Below are 16,624 nucleotides of genomic sequence, written 5' to 3' on the forward strand. Positions count from 1 at the left end.
AAATAGTAGTCTTAGAAATAAAGAGGAACACGCATAAGGATAAAAGGTTCATCAGGAAGTTATAACAATTCTAATACTGTATTTGTTTAATAATATAACCTCAATATGCATGAAGCCAAAAACTGATATAATTATAATGAAAAACTGACACATTCATCGTAATATTGTGGTTTTTTAAAAAAGGTTTTTTCCCATTAATTAATGGAATTTTTGACCAAGTCCTCAAAAACCCAAAAGATTGTGGAAGACTTAAAAAATACATCCCTACAGTCAGAAATTAGAGAATATTCCTTCCTGTCATACAAATCTTGAGCATTTAAAAAACTGACTACATATTAAACAACAGAGCAAGTATTAATGAATTTCATAGCCTCAGTATTCCATAGAATATGTTACATCTCCACTATATCTTTAAACTATAAACTGTTAACAAAAATGTAACACATAGCCAAGTATTTAAAATGAAAACTCACATTTCTGTGTAATTAATGGGTCAAGTAAGAAAGGATAATGGAAATTAGAAATGAAAGATAATAAAAATACTGTCAGTCAGATACTTTGAAGTGTTGCTAAGGTGGTATTTAGGGAGGGATTTGGCCTTAAATGCTAATAAGGAAAAAGCCAACCAAAACTAACAAAAAACAACTTGAAATCACAAGATAAGATTTTAATTTAAGAAGTTAAAGAACATCAGAATAATCCAAGGAAATTAAAGAGGATAAATAAGATTCTGGCAAAATTAAATGAGATAAAAAGAGAAAGAGTCAGAAAGCAAGAACGGATTTCTTAAAAATATTAGTAAGACTGGCAAACCTTTGGCAAATTTGATCCAGAAAAATATAGAGAAATCACAGATTAAAAATGTTCAGAACGAAAAAGAATATAGACACATGTAACACAGGTTTAAAAGGTAAAAGAATATTTTAATCAACTTTATGTCAATACTTTTGAAAACAGGTGTAATGGTCAAACATCTGGAAAAACATAAATTATAAACCTAATTAAAATTAAATAGAAAACATGAAGAGTCTAATAACCATGATGGAAGTCATGTCAGTAATCAAACATCTTCCCTGGGCCATATGTTTTTATCTGCAAGCTCTACCAAATGCCAAAGGAACATATATCTTAATTTTCCACAAACTATTTCAGAAAATGAAAAAATAGAAATAAAAAGGGAGAACATTCTCTAGTTAATTTATGAGGTTAACATAATCTCAATACTAAAATCAAATAGGAATATTTAAAGCAATGAAAAATTATAGCTGAATCTTGCCCATGAATACACATGTAACTATTCTAAACAATATATTAGCAAAGCAAATGTGGCAATTATAAAGAAGATAACATAATGAACAAATTTGGCTTACTACAGGAATGCAAGTTTAGTTCAACACTAGAATATCTGTTAATGAAATTAGCACTTTCATATATTAAAGAAAAAAAATATAAGCACTTAAATTGATCCAGAAAAATCATTTTATTGATATGACTTAATGACCATCTATGAGAACTCATAGCAAACTAGAAATAGTTTTTTTTAACTTAATAAGGAATATTTATACAAATCCTAGAGCAAAAAAAAAAAAAAACATTTAATTGTTGAATATTCGGAACATTGCCTTTAAAATCTGGAATAAGACAAGGATTTCTCCTCAAAATTAAATTGGAGATCCTAGCCAAGAAATAAGGCAAAGGAATAAAATGTGTAATTATTGTTAATGAAAAACAGAACAAAGACAAACACAGCTTAACTGTTCAAGGTGTTACATTAGTATACCTACCAAATACCTAAGATGACTTTAAAATGTGTGTGTGTGACCACATACAGTATATTCCCCCAATTATTATGTAAGTCCATTTTGTAAATCTGTATTCTTTAAAACTAAAAAAAAGCTATACAAATAATACTGAAAATACATTAATCAGTATTGAAATAACAATGAAATGTCATCATACTTAATGAGAAGACAGAACAAAGTTCTAAGAGAAAAAGGGAATAACTAAGGAGCTGGAAAGAAAAAATCACTGACCCCTAGGCTCTCAGTTTGCTGGAAACCTGACTGCTCTGTTGATATGTCACTCAGCTGACCTATTTTTGAATCTTCCTCAGATAAAATAGAGTTAAAAAAAACCAACATGCAGAATGTCATGTTTTATAGTTCCTACTTGAAATCTTTTGGAGACAGTTTTACTGGAATCTAAATGAATCAAATGTAATTTAACAACATGCTCACTAGATTCCACGAGGGCAAGAATGATACCCGTTTTCTTTAGTGGTATAGCTCCAATGCCCATACAGTGCCCAGCACATGCTGACATTCAATTTAGTGAGCTGAATTGAATCTATAGTACTACACAAATGTTTTCATTGAGCTGAAGCCCCTAGCTTAGGCTAAGGAACTAACACCTAAGTAACTAAGTAACTGGCAAGCTAACTAAACCCAACTAACTAATTAACTAAACTTTCTAAATTTGTTACCTGAATCCAACATTGGAGTGAAGAGCAATGTTCCAATATTCACAATGCAAACGTTGTCTATTCATTGGATTGTGAAAGACTAAAAGTAAAGAGTTGTCTTGGGTGTGGTAGTAAGAATCAACACACCTATATTGCTTATGCGCTTCTTGAAGGACCTGAAAATCAAAATAATTGCATTGTAGAATCTTTTTTATTTTCCCCAAGAGAAGGGTCTCCTACAAGGGCATTTCTCTACTCCCTTTTTCTTCCTACATTCACCTCTACATTGTTAGTCAAGTTGAAATTCCCAGAGGTTTCTTTCCTAGCTGCTAGAAGGTGAGAGCATAAATGGTAGATAGCTTGGGAAGCATTTCAGCAACACTTTAGAAAAACAAATACTAGGTATCAGGCAGAGAGGCATATGCTACAAGTGTTCTTCATTAAGGCTGGTAGGTAATAATTAAGCACAGCAGTCATTTATCTAGCATTTTCCATGCCTTGATATAGATCATCTAATTTTATCATCATTAAAAACTCTAGATAAACAGATGCTATGAATTAAATTGTGTTCACCATCCCTATTTATATGTTGAAGCCTTAACTGCTAGTGTGATGGTATTTGGAGATGGCACTTTGGGAAGGTAATTAGGTTTGATGAGGTCATGAGACTAGGGCCCTCAAGATAAGATTAGTGCCGTTATAAGAAGAGGCAGCAGAGAACTTTCTCTCCCTCCCTCTTTCCCTTCTCCATCCCCACTCCCTCTTACTCCCTCTGCCATGTGAGGACACAATGCAAAGGCACAAGCCAGGAAGGGACCCCTCAACAAAACTCAACATGCCAGCACCCAGATCTCAGACTTGCAGCTTCCAGAACTGTGAGAAAATTTCTGTTGTTTACTCTACTCAGGCATGGCATTTTGGCATGGCAGCCCAAGCGGACTAAAACAGTAGGTATGATTATTTTTCCCATATCAAAATATTAGAATTCTCATTTTTTCAGCATAAATTGGGGCTAAGAGAGAATAAGGGACTTGTACAAGAACACTGTGTGTTATGGTGCCAGGGCTCATCCGTGTTTTCCAACTCTAAATTTTACCATTTTGCATTCTCTCCACTATACCATGCTGTGTTAGATGAAGTGAAGTGAGTGGTCTTTCTGACACACACGATTTCTACCTGCCTTCCAACTCTGGCCCTTTCTAAAACATACCATCCTCAGCACGCACTGCAGTGGTAGCCACCAGTAGAGAGTCACAGTGGGCAGCTGCTTATCCTGTTTCCTTTGCCAATCAACAATAAGGAAATTGTCAGTAGGAAAAATAAATTAGACAGCTCTGGGCTTTTGTTTTTGTTTTCAATATCAATTTGCTGAGGCAGCTTTTGGTTTTCTATTGTTTGCACGATCTGAAGGCATGGAATGATATATGATGTTAGAAAAGGGCTGCTTTAATTTTGCTTTCAATTCTACATTGGTAGAGTAATCAAAACAATACATTTGCTTCCCCAATTTAGTCCCCTGAATGAGTGTCTTTATGGAGTGGCACTTTTACATCTGTTTCCTCAGAGCCAACATAAGAAACATACATGTGGTGAATATCTTTGCATTTTAAAATATTGCTCTGTAGGGTATCATCTAGTACTTACTGATGTTTTTTTGAAAAGCAAATTCTGCTCACACTATAAACCCAGAAAACCATTGCGTTTATGATGAATATATATCCTTCTTTCTTTTAGATAATAAGAGCTTTGAAATCTTTGGGTTTTCATATTTGCTTTGGGGGTGCTAAAAATACAGCACTAAGTTTCTCAGAACTACAGCTGCTCTCAATCAATATGTAAAGTTTTCATATCTTATTTTCCCCTTTTTTACTAATTGGTGCTTGTCTTTTATTCTGCATTAATATTATTGGTTACGTTAGTTATTTAGTTAAGTTTTTCATTAAAAATGAGTACCTATGATGTGGCAGGTACTGTGCAGGTACTAGGAAAACAAAAATAAACAAAATAGATAAGATTTTCCTCTAAAATATGATTAAGATTTTTTTGTTGTTGTTAGAGATGGGACCTTGCTATGTTGCCCAGGTTAGCCCCTAAAGCCTAGCCTCAAGTGATCCTCCTGTCTCAGCCTCCTGAATAGTTGGGACTATAGACCTGTGGCTTTATAGATTATTTTGGAGTTGAAAGAGGTGTGTCCAAAAAGATGAAATTAATGGAATATCTGATACATAGAGAATGGATTAGAGCAGGGCAAGAGTGGAAGCAGGTAATCAGGAGGGATATTGTGGTGGAATTGGAGGGTGGTAGTCATATAAAAGTAGGCCAGGTGTGGTGGCTCACGCCTGTAATCCCAGCACTTTGAGAGGCCAAGGCGGGTGGATCACGAGGTCAGGAGATTGAGACCATCCTCACCAACATGGTGAAACCCTGTCTCTGCTAAAAACACAAAAATTAGCCGGACGTGGTGGCATGCGCCTGTAGTCCCAGCTACTCAGGAGGCTGAGGCAGGATAATTGCTTGAACCCGGGAGATGGAGGTTGCAGTGAGCCGAGAGCATGCCACTGTACTCCAGCCTGAGCGACAGAGACTCCGTCTCAAAAAAAAAAAAAAAAAAAAAAAAAAAAAAAAAGGAGTGATAGCTGTGGTGCAGAAGAGCTTGAAGATATATTTGGAGGTGTACCCCTTAAACATTGATGATGGATTAGGTATCGAGGACAAAGGAAAGGTTGGAACAAAGTGTGATTCTGGCTTTTTGCTTGAGCACTTGAATGATGGTGACCTTTTCTGAGATGGACAAGGGAAGAAATGCTTAGGTGGGAAAAATATGAGTGTCATATAGGATACTAAATTTGAGATGGATACTAAATTTGATCAGAAATTCAGGTAGAATTTTGAGTAAGGTATAATAATGTGAATCTCTAGAGAGAGATAATTTAAAAGATATGGGCATCTGTCAGCATTAGATAGTATATAACAGATGAGATCATCAAAGAAGGGTGTTTACAGAAGCAAGAAGATGCCCTAGGGCTTCCTGGAGGCTCCAAAGCCTTGAGGCACTTCCATATTAGATGCCGGGTAAAGGAGGAGAAGTCAACAAAATTCCAAATACAACACTGAGGAAACCAAGAGTGCAGAGTGTTTCATGTGGGAAGGGATAAGCTCTGCAATGCTGTTAAAATGTCAGGGAAGATGAAGAAAGGTAAGTGTCCATTAGATTTGGGAAGACAAAGATTATTGATTACCTTGAAAAGTGCAGCTTCATGGAGCGGTAAGGAGAGAGAAAAACTGAAATAGAATAAAGTCTGAAATAAACTTTCAGTTACAGAGAGAAGATTGAACATTTGCACTCTCTAACGCCTCATTAAAAGAACAGTAAAATTTTGTTTGTTTTTTTAATATCATGAAGTTGGAAGCCAACTTCAACTTGTTGAAGGAGAGGAGACAAAGGCACCAGAATTTTAGAAGCTGGAAAGCAGAAGGATAAATGCTAAATGACTTAGCAGAATACAGAAAGCCAAGTCCTAAGATTAATTTTAGGAAAGACCAGAGGCAACCCCATTTGTGTGCAGAAATATCAAAAGTCTCAGAATATGGAAATACTAGTCACCTCTGCAAGTGGGGTGAAAGTGGCACTGAAAATAGGAAGATTAGTTTAAAATCTTTTTAAGAAGCAGTTAGGCCCCTGGATCCCATTAAAATTCTGAGCAACTGGGCTATTGCCTATCTCCCACTCCAGCAGAGGAGAAGAGGGTAACTACAGATGGTAGATGAATGGGTTCTAAGAAGAGTGGACCCAAGACACACTGACAGAGAAGTACATTCCAGAAAAAAAGGGAATTGTGTAAAAGCCTAAATCAGCACTGTTCAATAGAAATATAAAGTGAGCCACAAATGTGAGCCACATGTGCAATTCTAAATTTTATAGTAGCCACATTTTAAAAAGTAAAAAGAAACAAGTAAAATAAATGTTAATGATATATTTTATTTAACCTGATAGATAAAAATTCTTATCATTTCAACATATAAACAATGCAAAAGTAATCAATGCCACCTTTTTAAAGTCTTGAAAATTGAGTGTGTAATAGCACTTATGTAGTGTATAGCACAGTTATTGCACATCTCAATTTGGACTAGATTCATTTCAAGTATTCAGATGTTACATGTGACTAGCGGCTACCATATTGGATAATGCAGATCTAGATAATAAATGTCAGAAGCTTAATACCCTTACCCCATTATCTAGCTCTCAAAACACTGACAGGAAGGCTTATGTCTTTCAGGCAGAAAATTAGACTTTTTTTTCATGGAGAATTTAAATGGCCCAAGAAAACAGACCTAACATACCAACAATGGTGAGTCTCCTATGGAAATCTCCCAGTCAAATCACCCAACAATGAACTCAGTTATTGACAACACCCCACTCCACCTCATATAGCACTTCCTATCATATTTTTATTGTTTCATTATTAATATGAGCAAAGAGGACAATATTATATATTACCCTCCAACATGAAAAATGAAAACCAAACAAAAAAGACAAAAAACAAGAAAAGAAACTTGGAGGAAAAAGAGATAATTCAGGGAGAAGACAACTTAAGAGGACTTTAATATCCTCATAGAGATAAGAGAAGGATTATATCAGAAATGCAGTGGCTCACACCTGTAATGCCGGCACTTTGGGAGGCCAAGGTGGGTGGATCACCTGAGGTCAGGAGTTCAAGACCAGCCTGGCCAACATGGTGAAACCCCATCTCTACTATAAATACAAACATCAGCCAGGTGTGGTGGCAAGTGCCTGTAATCCCAGCTACTTGGGAGGTTGAGGCAGGAGAATCACTTGAACCTGGAAGGCGGAGGTTGCAGTGAGCCAAGATCATGCCACTCCAGGCTGGGCAACACAGCGAGACATCATCTCAAAAAAAAAAAAAAAAGTGAAATGATCCTTTAAAAAGGTAATTTGGAATTATAACTTCAGGAAATCAGAATGATAATAACAGGAATAAAAGGCTCAATATAAGAACTGAATGGAAATTGAGCAAAGTCAAAAGATAAATTGACGGAAACTAAAAGAAAAAAGGAAGGGAAATTGCAGGTTCAGTCTAGGAGGTCCAACATCGGAGTAATAAGATTTCCAGAAAAAAAAAAAGGACAGAGAAAATGGAGAGGAGAGATAATCAAAGAAATGATTATAGAAAATTTCCCAAAATATAAATACAGGAATTTCTGGATTGCACTGGCTTGCCAGAACAATGCATAGAAACAGAACCACACTAAGGCATATCAACAGGAAATCAAGAGCATTGGAACAGGGAAGATCTTAAAATCTTCCAGAGAGAGGATCATAACATACTCAAACAACTGATTAGGAATCAGAATTGTATTTATTTATTTTTCTAAGGACAATCTGGGAAGTCAGAACACTGTCACACTGTCAAAGAATGTCTTTAAAGTATTGAGAAAAAATGCTTTTTAATTTAGCATTTACTATAAAGCCCAACTGTCAGTCAATATAAAGATAGAATTAAACTGTTTTCAAATATTAAATGCCTCAAAAATTTACCTCCCGTCTATCTTAATCAAGGAAGCTATTGGAAGAGATGATCCTCTACAAAAAAGAGAGTAACCGGAGAGGGAACACATGGGATAAAGGAAACAGGCATCTAACTGGAAAGGAAGGGAACGGGTGTGGCCTGGATGATGGTAAAGGGAGGCCCAGGACCACAGCTGTGCAGCAAGTTTAGGGAACACGGGAGAGACATCACTAATACAATAAAACTAATAGAATATCTGTTATGTTTGAATGTATTGAGAGACTTAGTAGTAGAGAATTTGGGGATAAGTTAATAATAAATACATAGTAAACTAAACAAATAGAAAAAGAGGCAATTATTAACTGCAGAGAAAATAAAAATGGTACCGATAAAGGAAATATAATTATAGAATACTACACAGTTCAGCTGTGAATAGCACTTACATAACTGAAATAAAGTGAGTTTTGAATACTGATCTAACCAAAAATTATGATATTTTTAACAGTATCAGAGAATGGAGAAGTGCTAGTGCGAATGTGGGGGTGGGTGAGCCTGTACCTGTACATGCACATGTGTGTTGGATGGGGGTGGGCAAAGCTGTGTTCTCAAGAGAGAATCAATTGGTAATGATGTCACAAAACTAAAACTAAACAAAATATACTTGCTATTTAGAGATCACCGAGTAAAGTAATAAAAGAAAGGGGTAAATGCGCTGAAGATTTTTGCCTCTGAGAACTGAGGCTTGGTGGAGTGGGGTGGGGATGGGGGAAGGAGGCTGCTATTTTTCATAATAAGACTTTGTAGAACTTTCTGGCTTAAAAAACATGTTGTAAAACTTTGATAAAAATAAAAATCAAATTAAAAAGACAAAACCAAAAGAGGACAGGTTTTTGTGTAAAAGCTAAACACAACAAAAGGATTTAGGTTTGGGATTACTTGTTATTTTGCAGAGTGGTTAAGAGTACAGGTTCCAGGGCCAGATTTCCTGTGTTTATATCTTGCTTCTCACTTAGCTGCCATGTTACCTTGGACAAAAGTCACTACTGGTCAGGGTGCCTCAGTTTCTTACTACTTACATAGTTTCTACTTCACAGGGTTATTGTGAGGATTAAATGAGCTAATAATACATATTAACCAGTGCCTGGCACATGGTAAGTGCTCAGTGAATGTTAGCTACCACAGATTCCATTAACTGTTAATCAAAACAGAAAATACTGTGAAATGTGGTGAAATTGAGTAGAATAGATAAACAATATGGAAAAAAATAGTTTTTTTTTCCCAATAAAACCTTACTTCTTTTTTAGAAAATGCAGCAGCAAAAAAAATATATATGCGCAGTCTTGTATATTTCTTTTTTTCTTAAAATATTTTATAAAAGCATTCTTTCATAAAGTATATTTTGAACTATTTTAGAGAGTCGCTGGGAATGCATAGCTCAAGCTGGGAGTAAATTTATTTTATAGCTGAAGTAAAGGAGAATATTGATCTGAACTAGATCTGAGAGAATGACCTGGAGGTGAACTGTTCTAAATCACAGCAGACTCTCCAGACCTATCTGACGGTCTCCTAGAGAATCGCAGTCCATAAATACCTGAAGCAGTACTTTCGGTTTAAAATGTTCAGTAAAACTCCAGTCCGTTAGACTGCGCTGCTGTGTTTTCTTTATGTCCTCTAAATCTGCTTCCACCATCATCTTCTTGGGTTTCTAAAATATCATAGGAACACAATTTCAGCTTTAATTTGTTTAAGTCCAAATGGAGCCCTCTTGGGCTCCGTCAACTAACCAGTATGTACTCCATCTAATTGGGGAAATCTGCATATGTATAAATCCATATGGCAACATTTTAGGAGAACTGCTGCCAAAAAGAGTATGCCTTTGACTTTTTTTTTTTATGGGCAACATAATCTAAATATTTTTATTGTTAGGTTATACTCTTCTGAGTCCTGTTAGCAATTACAGGCAGGTTTTCTGAACTCTCTTCAAGATAACGTTAGCTCTACGTGGCTGTATGGTGAGCAGGTGTTTGTGAGGTTGCCAAGCCACACTGTCTAGAGGGGAGCAAGGAGCTGGGAAGTTATGCGCAAGCCGCCTAGCAAAATTAACTCCTTTCTCTCCAATTGGAGCTGCTCTGGGGATGTCCGGATAATTCCTCTTTTCTAGCCTCAGTATTCTCCTTCTAAGTATCTTCTTTTTTCTTTTTCAGTGTTTCTTACTCCAAGTAAGAAACATGATTTTTCTCAGATTATCTTGTCATCTACATTTTTAGAAAAATAATTCCTTACCTTTTCATGAGAATCAGCCTTTGTGGCAGCATCATCTTTGATCTCATTGTTTGTGGTCTGCTCTGCAAATCAAAGACACCAACATCCAGTTGCGTTCTGGCTTTGTTCTTGCCCTGCTGGTTAATGCTGTGCTTTTTGTTGCCCATATGATCTATGTTTCTGTGCTGAAAAGGCAATGCCTGAAAGGCATGTTTTGTGCCTCCAGAAAGGTGTTTGTGTCCATAATTCTAAATCTGTGCCTACCTAAAAAAATTATATTAAGCTCTTTGAAAAGAACCTAGCTTCTTGTGTGATATATCTTAAATCATACCAGATATTCTGCTTTCAGACTGTATCATTCACTTCTAACAATATTCCTTTACCTTTAAAAGTCGTAAATATTTACGATTAAATCAACTTCTTAGTACACATGATTGGTCTTCTTGTGCTGGTGACTATCACAAAGCCTTTATAAATTTCCATGGATCTTATCTTGTGGATGACAGACTAGGGTGGGGGCAGGCCATGCATGCAAAGAGGCACTGGCAGATAAATGCACTTCCTATTGGAAAATGATATGCTTTCACCATTCTGCAGAGCTTCCCTTCCATTCATTAATCATTTATTAATTTAAACATGATTTAATGAGCATCTGCTAATTTACAAATGAAGCTTAACAAAAATTAAATAAATAAATGAAGCGGTACCTGGACTCCATGGACCAATAGGAGTAATGCATACTATGGACCAATATGAGTCATGCACACTAGCTTTCCTAGTAACGACAGAGTATACTTATATGATGATTGGGACGGTGATATCATCCTTGGCTATGAAGCAAACAGCCATGTGAATGAACAGGGAAGGAACACATTCATATTGTTGATTTCTGCATCACCAGAAGAAAGAGTTCCATAATAAATACGTTTAACATAGATCAACGAACATCTCACTATGAATGTCTTAGAATTTGTAATTTGCTCTTGTTATTGTGAATCTCTAATCGAGAAATGGATAATGTATATATCATTTTGAAAATTTGATCACAGAAATAGAGTATGTGTGTGTGGGAGGTGGATTTTTTGGGAATATACTTTGATGCTGCTGAACAACTGAACAGCCCTGACTTCTTATCACTCTTAGAATAAATGAAGATTATGTCTGACAAAGTTGTATAGGAAATGGCTCTGGCCTAACTCTTTAAGCACAACTCTTTGACTCTCCCTTGCTCCTTCTACTCCAGATACACTGGCCTGCTTGCTGTGTCTTGAGGGTCTTGCACTTGCTTTCTCTCTGGCATGCTTTGCCCTTATCTGTTCACCTTTTTCAGACCCTGACTTCATTCATATTGCTTGAGTATCACCTTCTCAAGAGTCTTCTGTCTCATCCTCTGTTTTGTTTGTTTTTTTTATCATAGCATGTATCTATGCCTAATGCTACTTACTTGTTTCTGGTCTGTCTCTCCACCTCATATGTAAATTCCTGGAGAATAGAAACTTCATCTTATTATTATTATTATTATTTTTAACTGTACTCTGAGCACCCAGCACCTGGCAGGAACTCAGTAAATATTTCCTTTTGATTGAATGAGAGGAATCTACATCATATATTAAATGTGGAAATGAACCTAGAGCCATATAGAGAAATTAGAAATGTGGGAAAAAACCTACAGCAAAGCGTTATCCTGTGGCAAGCATAAGACAACTTTCTATTCTGTGGCAAAGAGTACTACATTTGGGCTTCTGGAGGGAGAAGCTGATTGTGCCTATGAAGGACAGGCAAGTGTTTTTCTTTCTTTCAGGAGCACAGCTACTTACATTTTTGCTACTAGTTCCATCTTGCCTTGGGCTGGTGAAGGTGACAGCATGAATGTTCCATTTTGATTTAGGGGAAAACCATACAGCCAATTCAGTTCAGCGTTTATATAAATACATCCACTGAAGAGAAAACTTAGGCTAACTATAACTCTAAATAGACCATGATGTCCCATGTGTCCTTGAAGCAATTGATATGAAATCTGTGGATAAAAATTATTCTATTCTGTGGTCTGCCAGATTTCCGGGAGATTTGATATTCCCTCCTATGTTTAAGGATCCAGCAGAAAAAGTCTCCAGTTTAGAAAATATGTTCTAAAAATTATGCATCAGTTAGTTTGTCAAAGGAAAGAACATTCTAAAAGTAATCTGAATTATTTATTTAATAGTAGAGTAAAAATCATTTCTTTTTCTTTTTCTGATTTTTGCTTTCAACCACATAATCCTTTGACAGTGTGATTCAGTAGTTTTTGACACATCTGGAAATGGATGCTTTCTCATCCCTTTGAGAAACAGCTTTCCTAATCTGTTTTACTTTAGAGATAACAAGATCCCTCTGCAAAGCAGTTACTTTATTAAAAAAACACCCAACAAGCATAAAGGGCACATCTAAACCTATAGACTCGCGGTTATCAACTCTCAGGTTTTTCATAAATATCCACTAGGCTCTGTCAAGTTCAAAAATAGTCTCAGATGGAAATCCAGTATTTGGTTAAAAAAAGCACAAATATTCGGCCCTTTATGTCCAGGAAAAGGCTTTTATATGTATTTGATGCTAAAATGCTTGTGCAGGAAATACATGAATAATTTTTGCCTTGTTTAAAGAGAATTAAAGTTGGCGGCTTTGAAGTAAGTATGATTCAGAGTTAGGGAAAGAAATGTAAAATCAACAACATCAACAACAACGAAGTCCCATACTCACAACAGCTACAATGTGACACCAAGCCCAGATGCCCTCCCCCTTTCAAATGGAATGGCTCCTGGAAGTAGGTCAAAATGCACCACGGAGACACACTTATGGCCCTGAGATCCACCCTCCAGATTGTGTGGCCTCTAGGATACACTGTCCACTAGAGCATTTTCAACCCTGAGAATTTAGGAAGTTACTATTCATATAATAATCTACTTTCTTCCAGAATCCAGCACACCAATTTATGTAGTTTGACCACCAGGTGGCAAAAGTTGCCTAAGGAAAACTATCCAGCTGCTTTAAAGTAAAAAAGTGAAACAAAACAAAGAAAACACCTTGGGCCTTACACCTCTCCTGGCTTATTCTGACTCTGTATTAACCCAGAGTGACTTCCCTGTCATTCATTTGTAGTCCCATAGGATACACTATTGCCATAAGAACTCAGGTTAACTCATTGGCTTACATTTTTTGAGACATAGGCTAATAGGTAAGGGTACTTAGGACAAAGAAATAGGGAATCTACCCTAGTTAGAAGGAAGGAAAACCCAAAGGCAACAAAATCAGCATGAATGAGACTAGGAGCATGGCTAAATCATTAGCTGCATCACCAGGAATTTCTGGAACTCAGGAAGCTGCAAGACAGTGGAGGAAGCACTGGTTTGAAGTTAGCCCTCTGTTGAAATCCTGACTTCCTACTTGTATGTAGTTGAACAAATTATTTAACCTTTCTAAGTCTTGGTTTCCTCATCTGTAGAATTGGGATAATAGTATCTTTGTCATAGGCTGATGTTTATGTAAGTATTAGTTAATGTACTTGAGATATAGCAGAGCAATATTAAATAAATGTTATTTTCTTCCCTCTTCCATTCACCCCAATTGCCTCCTCTACCAATCCTATTCCATTGATTACTTCCTTTTCGACCCACGTCTAGATTAATGAAAAGGGTAAGATGACCACTAGTGAATACTAACTTAACACTTATTCTCTCATGTTATCACTTTCTTAAAATTTATTTTTTTAATCCAATTTTGGCCCATAACCACTTATTTTTTAAATGTTTTTAAAATTATGAAATATAACACACAAAGAAAAGTGCATGAAACACAAATGTTTAATACAATGAATAATTATAGCAGTAAAGTCTCAGCACTCCAGACATCTTATGTGTATCATTTAACAAGCACAGCCTCCTTATTAAACTTTCATATTAATTCTAATTTTTTTGTGTATTGTTTTGAGTTTTCTACATACACAGTATTTACAAATAATGATGGTTTTATTTCTTCCTTTTCAAACCTTATGCTTTTATCTAAAAGAGAAAAAGTCTTGCTTGTTGGCATATACCTCTGATGCAATATTGAATACAAGTGTTTATAGTGGACATTCTCCTGATCTCAAAGGGAATTATTTCAACTTTTCACCTTGATATATAAGGTTTGTTGCAGTAATATGAAAAATAACATTTATATAATTGAGTAATGTTTCTTCTCTTGCTAGTTTAATAAGATTTGTTTCATAAATTGCTAAAGAATTACACATGCTATTTCTGCTCTATTGAGATTATATGACTTTTCTCACTAATGTGTTAATTGATGTTATATTGATTTTACAATGTATATATTTTCCTTCTATCCCTGTTATAAATGCAACCTGTTTGTGATATATTATTATCATTTAGTATATGTTAGATCAGTTTTCCTATGTTTTATTTAGAATTTTTGCATCTATGTTCGTGAATGAGTTTAATTTAATGAATTAGTTTAACTTTCAGTTGTACCACTATCCTTGTCAGTATTCTTATAAAGTTTAGGCTAGCTTCATAAAATGAATATAGGAGGATATGCTACTTTTCTATTTTCTGGAATAATTTTTGTTAAGATTAGAATTATTTCTTTTTTAGTGTTTGGTATCAGTTACCAATGAGATCATTCAGGCTAAGTGTGCTCTATTTGGGAAGATTTTTGATTACTGATATAATTAATTGGATATAAGACTACTCAGGCCTTCTATTTCTTCTTGGGTCATTATTGGTAAGTTATTCTTTTCTAGTAACAGCCCATTTTATTTTCACATTTAGTCAAAGTTGTCTATATTATCTTGCAATCTTTTAAATTTCTGTAGAATCTGAAGGAAGTCTCTGTTTCTTTATTCCTTATATGATTTTTATTCCTGATATAGTTTTATTCCCGATAGAGTTATTCATGGGTTTTTATGATTAACCTTATATAAAAGATTTATCGATATTGTTAGTCTATTCAAAGAACCAAGTTTTTGCATTTTTGTTCTTCCTATGTTTCTGTTTTCTATTTCATTGACATAATTTTCATGTATGTTTTCTATTTCGTTGATTTAATATTTTTGTTGTTTTCCGTCTTCTTTATTTTGATTTATTTTGTTTGTCTTTATCTAACTTGGGGTTGATGTTTAGGTAATTAATCTTTAGCTTCTTTTAGAAAAATATTTATTTAAAGCTATAAACTTCTTTTGGAGTACCTCTTGCATCAGCTGCATTCTATAGTTTTGATACTCAGTTTTTTCATTATCATTTGGTTTGAAATATTTCCCAATTTCTATTGTAATTTTTTCCTTGACCTAGGTGTTAAATTTGGTGTTGTTTAATATGTTAAATTTGGTGTTGTTTAATGTTTGACCTAGGTGTTAAATTTAGGTGTTGTTTAAGATGTTAAAATAAACATATAATCACTAAGACGCTATGGATAATGGAGGCCTTAATATAGGCGTATACATAATTATAAAATTGAAAGAAAATAACTAATGCCATAAAGAGAGTGTAGATTTATTTTTTTATTTTTCTTTATAGAGGTGAGGTCTTGATATGTTGCCCAGACTGGTCTTGAACTCCTGGCCTCAAGCAATCCTCCTGCCTTGGCCTCCCAAAGTGCTGGGTTTATAGGAGTGAGCCACAGCACTTCACCAGAAGTGTAGCTTAATTATGACCCTGGAATGCTAAGAGAGGCATTTCCATATGGACACATCCAATAAGACTTCATGGAGGTGCCACTGAATCCTAATCATAGTCAAAAAGAGAACTCAGGATGGAGGATATATTGTGAGGGAAAGGTACCACAGAGATTGAAAAGAGCAGTCTGTGCAGAGTAAATAGGCCTAATTCTGTTAGGCTAGAGTACAGAGTGTGTGAGCAACAGCAAAAAGATGGAAAAAGATTTTGGGAAAAGTAATTTGATTCTACTGGAGAAGCAGGCCAAGGAATTGCGTTCTATTTTGCAGATAGTAGGAAGCCTTTGAAAGCTGTAAGTAGAGAAACAAAATAGCTATATTTTACACAGATTAATCTGACAGTGATGTGTAAAGTGGCTCAGTATAAATTTAGTCCAATATCCTTCTTTTGCACCTCCTAATATAGCACTAATATAGCACTGTTTTTAATGCTAGTCTACAATGAGAGTAATGGCCTGAGCCATAAGTGGGAGAGGAGGGGAAATGATGTTCATTGAGCATTGATTTTATACCAAGCTCTGTACTGGACATTTCATTCTGTTTTGCAGATGAATGTTTATAATTTTAGCACACAATCACAATAACTGTGTAACACTAATGATGAAAGTTTTAATGATGTTCACTGTGCTAAATTTACTAAGGTAAGTGTGGACTAAGAGGAATTAAGAT

General features: G+C 35.3%; 1 protein-coding gene across 6 annotated transcripts in view; it reads right to left on the reverse strand.

The window, feature by feature from the left end:
• The window catches only part of SPAG17 (sperm associated antigen 17), a 238,646-nt gene that overhangs the window by 110,818 nt on the left and 111,204 nt on the right, over positions 1-16,624 (reverse strand). For all 6 annotated transcript variants that reach the window (XM_063624696.1, XM_063624697.1, XM_063624699.1 and 3 more), the window contains exons 16-18: positions 10,273-10,334; positions 9,581-9,694; positions 2,483-2,637 (exon numbers count right to left, since the gene is read on the reverse strand). In XM_063624696.1, the coding sequence (XP_063480766.1) occupies positions 2,483-2,637; positions 9,581-9,694; positions 10,273-10,334 (331 nt within the window). The remainder of the gene's footprint in view (positions 1-2,482; positions 2,638-9,580; positions 9,695-10,272; positions 10,335-16,624) is intronic.

The sequence above is a fragment of the Symphalangus syndactylus genome, chromosome 12 (genome assembly GCF_028878055.3).
Source record: "Symphalangus syndactylus isolate Jambi chromosome 12, NHGRI_mSymSyn1-v2.1_pri, whole genome shotgun sequence".
In the NCBI taxonomy this organism is placed as follows: Eukaryota; Metazoa; Chordata; class Mammalia; order Primates; family Hylobatidae; genus Symphalangus; species Symphalangus syndactylus.